Here is a 13,693-nt window from a genome sequence, read left to right on the forward strand (position 1 = left end):
GGAATGGCTTCCAGGAATACCCCTACCTGGCACACTGAGCTGATTCACCTGGCACTGTGACATGAAAGTGCAGAGTCAGAGGTCATAGCTCCATATACATGGCTGGTCCTACAGTGTCCAACACCACCAGTATAAGGTAGTAGAGGAGAAGTTTGGAATGTATACATGGAACCGGAAGCTTGTTTATGGAAAGTTTTATGGAGGTATGTCAAACAGGTAATTCACAAAAATAATGTTATTTTTCTGGACTTTGTAATCTTTGTAGAATTTGTCATTTGTTGAGGTTTCTTTTATCTTTCTAACCAAATCACCACTTTATTACCTAATTTTATATCTGTAATTTTGTAGTCCTTTTCTTAAATAACACTCCCTAAATTGTTTAAGCCCCAGGAGGTACAAAGTCTGGACCTGCTCCTACTCAGTTTTCTCTCTGTCTTTTAGGATCACAGACCCTCCTTGCCTCTCCTCACTGCTACTGTCAAACTGCAGTTACACGGTACTATAACAGAATGGCTGAGAGGACTCCTGCTGGATCCAGACAAACCTTAGTTTTCTCATCTATAAAATAGGAATATTAATAGAATCTCTCTCCTTAGAAAGTAATGAAGGCAAATGAGAAAATGTGGGTACCTTTGAGCACAATCTAGCAGAGGGCATAGTTAGTGCCAGGTTTGATATTTAGCGGGTCCTCAGAGACTCCCTGTTTATGATAGTATCTGTTCTGATATGGTTAGTTGGTGCCCATGCCAGAACATGCAGTCATTGTTAGCTATTGGTTTATTATTAGGCCTCCTCCCCCACCTGTCCAAGGCATGTACACAGTCAGTGCTCAGTCACTGACAATTCAATCAGAGAATAAAAAACACCATGTGGGATAGAAAGAGGCTGAGTCCAAAATGAGCAATGCCCTACACCCAAACAGTGACTCACAGCTAAAAAATTTGCTCATCTGGAAGGTGTGTTAGAGTTAAGTTTTCTAATTCTTTTTTAAAAAATGTATATATTTTTTCTCTTGACTGGTTTAACTATTGGAAATTTGGAAAATTCATACAAGCAGAAAGAAGAAATTAACTGCTGTTATTATAAATGTTTATACATAAATATAGTACATGTGATATTGCCATTATGTATTTAATGCATATTTATGCTGTACATAGTGCTTTGAAACATACTTTTTAAAAATTTAATACCTTCTTAGTGTTTTCCCCATACTTTAAGTGTATTTTAACCGCATCATTTTTAATGACTATATAATATTCCTCATCAGAAAGTGGGGATAATTAAAGGTACCTATCTCAGAGGGTTATTCCATGAGCACTGACAAGAGTTTTGTCATGCAAAGCTAACTGGTATGTAAAAAATTCAGTTCTTCTGCAGGATGGGTTTATATAACCAATCTCCTTTCACTGAGCACTGAATTTATTTCCATTATTTTGCTATGATAAATAACGCTGGACTATATTAATCTTTGCTCACATCTTTGGTTATTTCCTTAGTAAATTTCGGGACTGCTGGGCATGCACATCTTAACGCTAACCCACTCATCATTGTGCAGTGAGGGGAACAGAGAGGGAAATGGGCTTGCACTGGCTCACACAGCGCGTTAGCTGAAGTCGGGACTAGGAACCAGCTGGGGACCAAGAGAAAGTCCCGGGTGAGCAAGGAAAAGAATTAGGTGCCTGAGCTAGAGAGGCTGCCGGAAGAACCTGAGGCCACAGGGGAGGTGAGCGGCGGGGAGGGGCTGCGGAGCCGGGGCGCTTCCTCGCCCTGCCGAAGCTAAGCGGTCGCCTGGCAACGCGGGCCGCGCGGCGTTCGAACGGAAGAGAGAAACCAATCAGGATTTCCAGGGCAAACCATTCCGGTGTCGGGGGTGGGAGTGGGGCGGCGCGCTCACTTCCCCTTCCCCTGCGCCCCAGGACCTTCGCTCTGTTGGGGGCCTTGGGACAGTCAGGTCCCCCGGCTTATCTCAGTTAAGGAGGACAGCTCCGAAGAGGCCCCGCGGGTCCTCACGTGGGGTTGAGGCCTCCTGAGCCGCGTTGGGTGCGGCCATTCCCCGCCTGGGTCCGAGCTGTCAGCCTCCTCAAGACCCGCACTGGAGGAGCCGGGCTCGCCTAGCGTGGGCTCCAGGTGAGGGCACGGGTGGTCCGGGGCGCGAGCCCGGGACTAGGGGGGGGCTCCATTCACCGGGCGCCTGCGGTGCGCGTCCTCCTCGAGTCGTACCAGCGGAGAGGTTGTGGTACCCCATTTCACAGATGAGAACGCTGAGGCTCAGGAAGGCAAGTGTCCTGCTCAGGTGAAGTCTGGCAGAGAATCCGATTCAGGTCCTTCTGCTCCATCTCTCAGCCTCTAGTCTAGGTAGATCTAGATTTACCTTGAGAAACCCAGATGGGTAACCGGTGGTCACTTTCTTAGCCTCTTATCAACCAGAACATGGCCAGTAGAGCCCTGGCTGCATCCCCTCCCGGCTGCCTCTTCGCCGCAGCGTCCTGGGGTCTCCTCCAGGGCATTGGTCTTCACTTCTCCGGGAAGCCAGCGGGTGGATTTAGGGCTCACTTGGGATCCTTCCGTTTACGGGGCTCTGAATTACAGTGCTGTCCCTCTCAGAAAGAAGAGCTGGGGGGATCGGGCGGGACTGACATTCCTGAGCTAGGTGCCAGGTGAGCAGCTGATGGTTTGGCCCTGGACTCTTGGACCTTTGGCTGTAGGACTCTTGGGAATCTACCCCAGGTTGGGGGAAAGGGTAGAGGCACACCCTCAGCGGAAGACACTAGTCACCAGAGACTTTGGAGTTGGGGGTGGGCCCGGGACCCCTCCTGGTAGAGCATCTGACCTACACCAGGCCTTGCTTCCTGGGGACCCCCCACCCACAGGTTGCTATTGTTGTTTTCCTTTTGTAGGTGGGGAAACTGAGGTTCTAAGAAGTTAAGCCCCTTGCTCAAAGTCACATGGTCAAGACTTGGCAGCTCCGGGGCTGGTTCCCAGTCTATCTGGCTTCCATCTTAGAATTCTAGACACTGAGAATTGTAGCATCTGGGAGTCTTGAATCTCTTCAAGGGGAGTTACTTACCCTCTCTCCTCCAAACCTGTCTCCTGGCTTTGGGTAGAGGAGCTCTGGGAGATCAGAAAGAAAACAAATCTTTCTTTCATTCTTTCAACAAATATTTACTGCCTTCATATGCCCTGCCCTCCTCCTTGTCTATTTTGTTTTTCTCAGTAGCATTTACCCCATCTGATGTCATATAATTTCACTTATTAGTGAGTTTATTATCTTCCCTGACTGGAATGTGATACAGGGAGGGGCTAGGGTGAGGCAAGTGAGGTAGTTGCCTCCAGTGCAAAACTGGGGGGTACCCAAAGCCCCAGTAATCAAATGACTAAAGCTAACATTGATCATTTGCTCTGTGTTCTGCTGGTGGGAGACCAACTGGTATGGCCTCCATGGAGCACAGTCCCCCATCTCTGTCACAATTACACATGCATCCCCCTGACCTAGCTGTCCCACTTCTAGGCAGAATGACGTAGGCACAGTGAGGCTGCAGTGTGGTTTGTAATAGAGACTAGACACACGCGCTCAGTGGCCATTGGTAGGGGCTGATGGGCTCTTTATGTACTGATGTAGCACAACATATATTAAGTTTATTAATAACATTATAATTAATAATATGTTAATAACACGTATTATTAAGAACAACATATATTATTTAGTGAAAGAGCAAGATGAAAACAGTGCACAGGGCATGTTGCCATATGCATAAAAAATAGAAAGAATATATGTCCATTATTGCTTGCATGTGCCTAAAATCTCTGTGGAAGGACATACAACTGTTTGATCACAACGATTCCTGCAGGGAGGGGAACTGGGTGGCTGGGGATAGGAATGGAGGGAGTTTTTTTTTTTTTTTTAAACTTCATTCCCTTTATAGCTTTTGAATTTTGAGACATGCACATGTATCATCTGGTTGAAAAAATATGTATGTATGTATTTTAGATTATTTATCTAATCATGAGACCACTGCCCTGTCTGTGACCTGTCATTAACTTGCTTGTGACTTTGGGCAAGTTTCTTCACTTCCCTGGGCTGAGAAAAGAAGCCATGATGGTGAGCTCAGGCCCAGGCAGAGGGCAATCTGGGCCAGGAAGTGGGCTAGGTTGTGGGTCTGTCCTAACCCCACCTTCCCTACCTTATCCTGTGTGCCAGGCCCTTCCCTAAGACTTTGCATGTGGTATCTCTCTTACTCAGTCTCCACTGCAAGTCCCTTTGTCCTCATTTTGCAAGCTCAGGTGCAAACCTGAGGCCCAGCGGATTGAGTTGGTGGAGGTGTGAGGTCGTGAGCCAAACAGTAGATCGCTGTCTTAGGTGGCTGTACCCACACCCCTCCCACGGCCTGTTTGCCTCTCCCTTCCTAAGGTCTGTGCAAGGTTGCACTGGGCAAGGCTGACTCCAGGCAAGCCAGGGCACGAGCATCTGGGAAAATTCCAGAATTAGTGTGGGTTCTGGTGTGGTCCTGGAGGATGCCTAGCTGGGTGTCTCTGACCCTGACAGCTGGGCTGAAATCGAGCTGGGTTGTCCTACTGGCTGGCTGTCTCTGCTGCCAAGAGCCTTCCTGAATCCCTCTGGGGCAGGAGAGGGCCTCCCTGTCTCTGCCCAAGTCTGGGCCAAGCTTCTGCTGAATAGAATGAGAAGCAGGTGGAAGGGAGGGGTGAGGTGGGAGTGCACAATGTCATGAAAATGAAAAACATCAGAAACCACACCTCCTGCCCCCTTAGCAAAAAATAGAAATCCCTGACACCTCTTGAGCCTTTACCGTGTGCTAAGTACTTTACAAGTATGAACTCCTTTAATTCTCTCAATTCTATGATGTACGGTAGTTATTACTGCCGTTATTTCCTCCTTATGAAGGGAAACTGAGCACAAGAGATGTTTAATAACTTGCACCTAGAGCTGGAATTGGAATCCAGGGAATCTGGCTCTAGACTCTTCACCCTCCTTTTTTGCTTTTTCTTTTTCTTCTTCTTTTTTTTTTTAATGTATATAAAATACAATTTACCATTTTAACCATTTTTAAGTGTACAGTCCAGTGGCATGAAGTTCATTCACATTGTTGTGCAACCATCACTAATGGAAACTCCATACCCATTGAACAGTAGTAATTCCTCATTCTCTTCTCCCTCCAGCCCCTGGCAATCACGTTTCTACTTTCTGCCTCTATGAATTTGACTACTCGAGGTACATCATATAAGTGGAATCATACAGTATTTGTTCATTTGTGACTGGCTCATTTCACTTAGCATAATGACTTTAAGCTTCATCCATGTTGTAGCATGTGTCAGAATTTCCATCATTTTTAAGGTTAAATAACATTCCACTGTATGTATATACCATATACCACATTTTGTTTATATATTTATCTGTCAATGGACACTTGGGTTGTTTCCACCTTTTGGCTATTGTGAATAATGCTACTAGGAACATTGGTGTACAAATATCTGTTCAAGTCCCTGCTTTCAGTTCTTTGGGGCATATACCCAGAAGTAGAATTGCTGGATCCTATAGTAATTCTATTAAAAAATTTTGCCTAACCGCCACACTGTTTCCGCAGTGGCTGCACCATTTTATATTCCCAACAGTGCACAAGGTTTCTAATTTCTCCTCATCCTCCTCAACACTTGTTATTTTCTGTTTTTGTTTGTTCCTTTGTATGTTTGATAACGGCTATCTTATGGGTGTGATACGGTATCTCATTCTGGTTTTGATTTGCATTTCCCTAATGATAAGTGATGCTGAGCACCTTTTCTTGTGCTTATTGGCCATTTGTATACCTTCTTTTGGAAAAATATCTACTCAAGTGAGTCTGCATTCTTAGATTTGTAACCTCTGAGAGAAGTGGTCAACATGCAGTCTGGGCTGATGAAGACCTCAGCCAGGAGTTGGGCATTGGAGCATCTATTTGGTTGAATAGTTATCACAGCTCACATTTTGGTGGCGCTTGTCATGTACAGGCCTCACACTGGGAGGGAGGCACTGGGAGGGATCCTGTTTTACAGCTGGGGAAACCAAAGCATGGAGAAGTTAAGTATCTTACCCAAGTTTCATAGCTAATCACTGGTGGAGCTGGGTTTGAACTCACTCAGGTTGGTCCTAGAGTCCATGCTACAGGGGTGGCCAGGGTGCTGGAGTGGAAAAGGGCATTGCCAGCAGTGGACCCAGTGTGTGCAGAGATTTGGATGTGGCAGCTTTGGAGGACGGACAGGGCTCAGCTAGAGCTGTGTGGATCCCAGCTTGAATAGGGGCTCCTGGAGGCTGGAGGAGGAGTGGGACAGGTGGGGGAAGGCCTGGGTCAGGATTGGGGGTTGGGAGGGGGCTTGGTGCTGAGGGGCCTTGGTCTTTGAGGTGGGCTGGGTTTTAGTCCTGCCACTTGATCAGTGGCATCCCCTCTTGTGCTTTGTCACTGGAGGAAGGAAATATGGAAGAGTGTGATGGAGTTCTTAGCACAATGGGCGAGATAGGAAACAAGTGATAGTGAATATCTAAAATGACAGGGTGCGATGAATGCTTGGAAGGGAACAAACTGGGTAAGAGAGTTGGCAGGAGCCTTAGGATGGTCGGGGGAGCCTCTCTGAAGAGGCGAAGAGGGAAGAGGTTCTAGGCAGAGAAAGGATGGTGCAAAGGGCCTGAGGCAGGAAACACCTTGGTGTGCTCAGGAACAGCAGGGAGGACTCTATGGCTGGAGCAGGAAAAGCTGGAGATGAGGTGGGAGAGGAGGGCAGGGACTGGATCTTGGAGGGCCTGAGGGCCAAGTGGAGAGTTTGGATTTTATTCCAAGGAGATGGGGAGCCTTGGGGGCTGGGGATGGGGTGATTTAAGCACAGCTGTGATGACATCTGATTTCTGTTGGGAAAACATTGCCATTATTGACCTCATTTTATAGCTGAGGAAACAAGACCCAGAACCCTAGCCAGGGAGTGATTCCTAAGGTGGCTTCTCCCTCTGGGGCCCAGAGAGAGAGGCTATAGATTCCTTAGGAGTTCCCCGGTGAGTGGCCAAAGCCCAAGACTGAGGACTATCTTCTCCACACCCCTGCCCCCCAGACCCGGGCCTGGGTTCAAGTTCTGGCTCTGCCATTTACCAGCTGTGTGACCTCAGGCAAGTGGCTCCACCTCAACTGTAAAATGGTCATAATAGCAGTATCTACCTTATAGTGTAGGTGTGAGGATTAAATGTGTTAACACATATAAAGAGCTCAGAACAAATGCCAGGTAGCACTTGGAAAAGGTCTTACCCATTTTATAAAAATTGTCACTGTTGTCTCGCTTTTACTAACTGTTAGAACCTAACTGAGCACAACCACTCCCCCTAATGCTTCCCCATTGTTGCCTTAGTAGAGGGCTAGGCAGGGACCCAGCAGGCTGCTGTGGAGAATGATGGTCTTGTCACCTCCCTTATCCCCTTAAAATCAGGGCCCAGGGACTGGAAGTGGCTTCAGGGCTGACTCACTCCCAGGTGGAGGAGAGCTGTTCCTTGAGTCACTTCCTGTCCCCTCATGCCCTCCACCCCAACCCTGGTGCAGCCCCTACCAGGCACAGACATGGAAGTGGGCCCTTTTTGACCTCCCTGGGGCTCAGGTCGGAGCTCAGTGCACAATTACTTCTCTGGGCCTCAGAATCCCAGTGGAAACTGGCTTAATCAAATGTTCCACCTGAAGCGACATAATAGAGCTTGGGCTGGCAGAAGAGACAATCACCTCCCTCCCAGGAGTTCCTTCCTGCAGGGCTACAGTCTCCTCATCTGTAAAATGGGGATCAAATAGTTCCTCCCTCCCAGGACGGTCCAGAGATTTAAATAAGTACAGTGTCTGGCACTCAAAAATTCTAGTTATTATTATTTCTATTATTGCTGTCCTTACTAATGTTTACAGCTTGCACAAAGCTTCTACAGGCACTCTCAAGCTCTAAGAGCTCACACTGACCTGCCCTGGAAGGTAGGACTTTCCTTTATTGACAGAATGGAGGGCCAGAGAGGTCCAGCAACCTGCTTGGGGACACACAGCTAGAAAGGGGTGGCATTAATTAAGGCTTGATCTGGGGGGAAAGTGCCCAGGTTGGACTCTCCAGGGTGACTTTGGCAACTGACTCAGCCTGTCCTAGCCTCAGTTTTCCATTAGTCAAATGGGGATAATAATAGAGCTCCCCTTGTAGGGGTTGTTGGGAAGATTAAAATGGGTTAATTAACACCAGGAAAAGTTAATACATTAACTGGTGGTCATTGTGGCTGTGAGAAAGGGGGACTCAATTTTTCCATCTCCAAGATGGGTGCGGTTGCCTGAGCTGGCCACTAAGACTCTGTGTGCCAGATGTGCGGGCCAGTGCAGCTGTGGGATAGGCGGGCCTGGCTCTCGGAAGAGCTTCCTGGGGTCGGTCGGGCGGCTGGGATCGGGTCCCGGCCGCTGCCTGGCTCTCGTTCTCCCTTTTCGAGTAATACCTGGGCCGGCGTGTTCACCTGCCCGGGGCCGGCCCCCGGAAGTTGCGCAAACGCGTGTTACCTGACCTCAGGTGGGCCGGGCCGGAGCAGCGCAGAGCGGCAGCAAGGGCGCAGCCAGGTACGTGCGGGCCGGAGCCGGGGGCACCGGGCCGGGGTCGGGGGCTGCCCGGGCACCTCTCCCTCCTCCTCGGGGAAGGCGGGGACCGGGCAGGGACTCACCTTCAGGCCTGGACGAGGCTGTAGGAATCGTGCCATCAGCTCCCTCATTGAAGAGCCAGGACAACCCGGGCTCAGAGAGGGGCGGCGAGCAGACAGAATCACAGAGCATGCCAGCGCTGGGAATCTCCAAGATTGCCCCCAGTTGGGAAGGGCAAAAGCCAGACCAGGGATCCGTGCTCCCCCTCCTCCCCCTCCGCAGTCTCCTGAAGCTGACGCCAGGGAAGCCGGTGGGGAGTGAACAAGGTGAGGCTGCATGCCCCGGGGGTGCCAATGAGAGGGGCCCGGGGCCGGCGCTTCTGCGGTCATTTGTGGGTAGTGTTTGAAATCTGTGCGTGGGGCGTTGGGCGATGAGAGGAGTCCTCAGAGAGGACACGAGTCCCACGCGGGGACCGGGACCCTGGCTTCAACTTGCAGGAGCCACGGCACATCGTGCTTTGCCCACCTGTGAAATGAGTCTTGTTCACTGATTAGCCTCCTTTGTCCGCCGCTTAGGCTCGGGCAGACTCTTCTGGAGAATGCTTAGAGACCCCTGCGAGAGGGGCGGTCTCAGGAGTTGGGTCAAATTCATAATAAAAACAAGGAGCCCAGTTCATGGAGCGCCGTCTTTTTAACAGGTGCTGAGGAAAGTCCTCGACTTGTTTTTATCGCTCCATCCTCACGGTGACCTGGAGGATCAGGAAGGTGTATTTTTAACAGCATTTCACACATAAGGAAACCAAGTCTGGAAGAGGCACAGCTGCTTGCGCAAGGCGCACAGCAGGCGAGGGGGCCGGCTCCGGGCGAGACGGCCAGCGGCCCCAAAGCCGGGCTTGGCTTCTAGCATCTGTCCGGGTCCCACCGGAAGAGCCCCTGGGGTCTGCACGTCAGGCCCGAGGGGGTGGGGTCCCGAGCCGGGTCGGGGGCGGAGGGGGGTGTCGCAGAACGTTTGCCCTAGCCCTGCCCATCTGACCTCCTTCCTCCTTCTGTTTCCCGGGATGGTGCCCGGGAGGAAACCGCTGCCACCAACGGGTTGGACTGGTTTGGGAGGCGGGGGCCCGGGGGTAAGGCAGAGTCTAGCTACCTTGACAAGGCTCAGCAAGGCTGCCTTTCCTGTGACCCTTCCCTCCTGAGGTCTCCTTGGGGGTGGGCCCTGAGTGGGGGCAGCCTTTCTCTCCCACCTACTCCATCCCTTCTAACTCGGGAGCAGCTCTGGCTCTGGGCCAACAGCCCCCAAGGTTCTATTGTCAAGTTGCCTTTGCTGCAGAGATCTCAGACTGGGGGCTGGGGGCCAGACAGGGGCGGGGGGCAGATATGTTTGCAGGCATGTTTTGTTTGCCCTGTCCATGCACTGTTTTTAAAATTATTATTATCAAATATGCTAAGAATCTAGAGTTTCCATGCGCTTCTGGATTCCCAGCTTCCTAGAACATTCTATACCTACCATCTTGGACCCATATGCCTGCAGTAGGGTGGGTATGCCCCTCTCTAGTGTATCCCTGGTCTGCCTGCTTACATTTGGTCCCCATAGGTATTTCAGCTCAGTAAATATTTATTGACTGCCGATTATGTGTAAAGAGCAATATCTTGAAGCTGAGAAACAGTGAACAGAACGGACACCCCCCCACCCCCACCCCCTTCATGGAGCTGTTTTAGAAGAATGTGAGCAACAATGAGTAGAACTATTCGTTTTTTTTAGATAAGTGAATTAGGCTTCATATGAATTTGTGTCTTGTTTATTGTCTCTGGGACCTAGGTTGGTCACTTCTTTGAGTCTCAGTTTCTCCATCTGTAAAAATGAGGTGACAGTGACCCGTATCACAGACTTGTTGGAAGGTTACAGGAGAGGATGGTGTCAAATATCTAGAAGACAGATTCCTCTGTCCCCTCCCCAGTCCAGACTCTTCCCTCCTGGCATTCTGGGTGTCTAGGTGGGGCTGTCCAACGTAGCTTTCTGCTATGGCTGGAAATGCTCTAATCTGTGCTGTCTAGTATAGTGACCACATATGGCCACATATGACTGCTGAGCCCTTAAAATGTGGCTAGTGTGATTCAGGAACTGAATTGTGTGTACTTACTATAAATTTAAAGTTAAGGCTGAGTAGCCATATGTGGCTAGTGGCTGTTGAATTAGCAGTACAGGTTTAGACGGCCTGAGCTACAGGTCCTCTTGAGGATCACCTAGACAGAGTCCCTTTCCCTCATTTTACACATGAAAGGGTTCAGGACTTGGTCTATGGCTTTTCTTCTGGCCCATCTCCAGGGGACAGCGGGGGGCACTTTGTGGCTCTAGCCCTTCCTTGGAGAAAGGGACAGGGGTGGCCTGATGGCTGGGGTACTGGGCCCTGATGCTTAGGTGATCATGTGGAGACTTGTGCATCCAGATGTGGGCCCCCTGCCTATGCGTGTCCATCCTACTGCTGCTGGTAGATCCAGAGGCTGCTGGATGCTCCTAAGCAGGGCTGTGTGATCTTGGGCATTTCCAGCTTCTCTCAGAGCAGCAGAGCTCAGGGCTGACGTTTCCACCTGACAGGCATCCATGGATCGCCGTGGGCCTGGCATTGGAATTTCATACTGGAAGCTAATGGGTGTCTGGACTCCATTGGGCCAGGGGTGGGGACTTTCTACACTCCTCCTCCACAAGCTCTGCTGCTATGCCTGGGGCCTGGCATGTCTAGGCGGGTGGCACAGGGCAGCTTCCTGCCTGGGTGAGTATGGGGTGGAGGTGGTACCAGGCTTCCTGTGGGCATTCCAGGTGGGGTGTGGGGTTGGAGCCCTTTCTCTTGGTCACTCAACCCCAAGACCCCTGCGCAAGCACCTCCCTGCTTGGAGGCAAGGGCCAGAGCCACCAACTTGCTGAATTAGCTTAATCAAGCTCGCCTCCCTGGGCTTCAGTTTACCCATTTGCAAGATGGAACTGTGAAGAGGACCCACTGAAGTTGAGCCGGCTGGTGCCCAGCACTCAGCCTGGAACCCCCTTTGCTTCCTTTAAAATGTGCCATGCCCCGTCTTTCAAGCTGCCCGTGTCTTTCTTCTTTGGCACCTTTTTTTCCTCTCTGCCTCAGCTGGGCTGGGCCCTCGGAGAGGGAGGGGGGGTGGGCGGAGCCACAGGCCCGTGAGCGGGTGCTTTCTGCCTGCTGATTGGCTCTCTGTGAATCAGAGGCGTGGCCTTTACCTTTTAATGGGGAAGGCGTCTTCAGCTTTTCTCAGTCTTTGCTGAGCCTTTGTCTGAGTGTGCTCTGCCCCTTTCTTTCTTTCCTCCCCTGCAGCCGTTGCGGTGTCCAGCTGCCAGCTTTCCGCCTGGATCTCTGTCGCCTCGTTTCTCCAGTCTCCTCAGACAGAAGCCCTCGGGGTATGTAACAGCCATGCCTGTGGACACGCTGACTCCGGGAGCCCGAGACACCCCCGCCCTACCTTTCCGCCTACAGACTAAGGTCCCCGGCTACCTGCTACAGCGGCCAGCAGACTGTGGAGCCCGGAAACCTAGTGCTGTAGAGCGCCTGGAGGCCGACAAGGCCAAGTACGTCAAGAGCCTGCATGTGGCCAATACCCGCCAGGAACCTGTGCAGCCCCTGCTGTGCAAACAGCCCCTCTTCAGCCCTGGAACTCGCCGCACGGTGCTCACGCCTAGCCGCCGAGTCCTGCCTGGCCCCGGCCGCCGGCCCCAGCTGGACCTGGACATCCTGAGCAGCCTCATCAACTTCTGTGATAGTCCTGTGTCCCCTGCTGAGGCCAGCCGTACCCCCGGACGGTCAGAGGGGGCCCGCCAGGCTCCCCCAGCCACCCCCCCACGCCCACCACCCAGTATTGCTGCAGTCCGCCGAGTGGATGTCCTTCCCCTGCCGGCGTCACCTGCCCAGCCCTGCCCATCACCAGGCACTGCCGCCACCTCGACTCCGGCCCGGCCCCCAGGTTTGCAACGCTCCAAGTCAGACCTGAGTGAGCGCTTCTCCCGGGCAGCAGCCGACCTGGAGCGATTTTTTAACTTCTGCGGCCTGGACCAGGAGGAGGCACGGGGATTGGGTGTGGCCCACCTAGCCCGGGCCAACTCAGACATCGTGTCCCTGGCTGGGCCCAGTGCTGGGCCGGCTAGCTCCGAGGGGGGCTGCTCCCGCCGGAGCTCTGCCACCATCGAGGAGCTGGCTCGGGAGCGCGTCCCCTATGGTGTGTCAGTGATAGAGCGCAACGCCCGGGTGATCAAATGGCTGTATGGGTTGCGACAAGCGCGGGAGACTCCAGCAGCGGAGGGCTAGGCCTCCACGGGACTCGACCTTCGCCACGGGACAGATCTTAGAGAAGCCATAGGCCCCTTGACCTCTCCTGCATCCGTTCTCTGGCTTGGGGCAGACCAGAGGCTGCTGCCTCGGGTGAACTTGCTATAGAGGCAAAGGCTCAGAGGCTGGACCAGCATCCATCTGACAAGGACTGACCCGGAGAGAGTTGGCTCTTGACCTTGGACTACCGCCTACGCCTCACATGTAGGGTTTTGACATGGATGTACCCCTGCTTGTAGGTTTGGATTTGGGGCACTTAGCCCTTCCCACTGAGAGTGAGGGACCAAGGGATCTCGCCAGAGCTGTCTACCCAGCAGCTCTGTTTCTTTCTTCCTTCCTTGGCCTCTGTCCTTTCCTGACTTCCTCTTCCTTACCCAGTGGGCCTTGGTTCCCTGGGAACTCACCCTGGGGTGGGGGTGGGAAGGAGTGGCCTATCCACATTCTTTAAGGGGCTTGCCAGCCTGGGCCTAGGTGGGTAAACTACAGAAAGGACTGGTAGGAGTCTGCACTGCTCTGACTTCCCTCCTCTTGGTTAATAAACACAAATGCTTGTTTTTCAAGGGCTGGGTCATCAGATTCTTCTGTGTACACAAGGGGAAGGGGTGGGGGAAGTCTTGGAGTGGGGCCTTCAAAACTCAGTGATTGTCCGCCCCAGGATCTGGGGGGGCATGAGGCCAGTGGCTGGCTCTGCCTGAGACTCGCCTCACAGGGCACCCTCATAACCCCTCTGGGACGCTAGCCGATG

At 51.8% G+C, this 13,693-nt stretch overlaps 1 protein-coding gene across 1 annotated transcript; it reads left to right on the forward strand.

The window, feature by feature from the left end:
• Positions 1 to 1,947: 1,947 nt before the first annotated feature.
• On the forward strand, positions 1,948 to 13,462 carry FAM110A (family with sequence similarity 110 member A). Its single transcript, XM_081256180.1, has 2 exons — positions 1,948 to 2,127; positions 11,944 to 13,462. Exon 2 carries the CDS (start codon positions 12,040 to 12,042, stop codon positions 12,925 to 12,927), a length of 888 nt encoding a protein of 295 aa, XP_081112306.1. The 5' UTR covers positions 1,948 to 2,127; positions 11,944 to 12,039; the 3' UTR covers positions 12,928 to 13,462.
• Positions 13,463 to 13,693: the final 231 nt, after the last annotated feature.

This window comes from Mesoplodon bidens (assembly GCF_964165515.1).
Source record: "Mesoplodon bidens genome assembly, chromosome: 15".
NCBI classification, from domain to species: Eukaryota; Metazoa; Chordata; class Mammalia; order Artiodactyla; family Ziphiidae; genus Mesoplodon; species Mesoplodon bidens.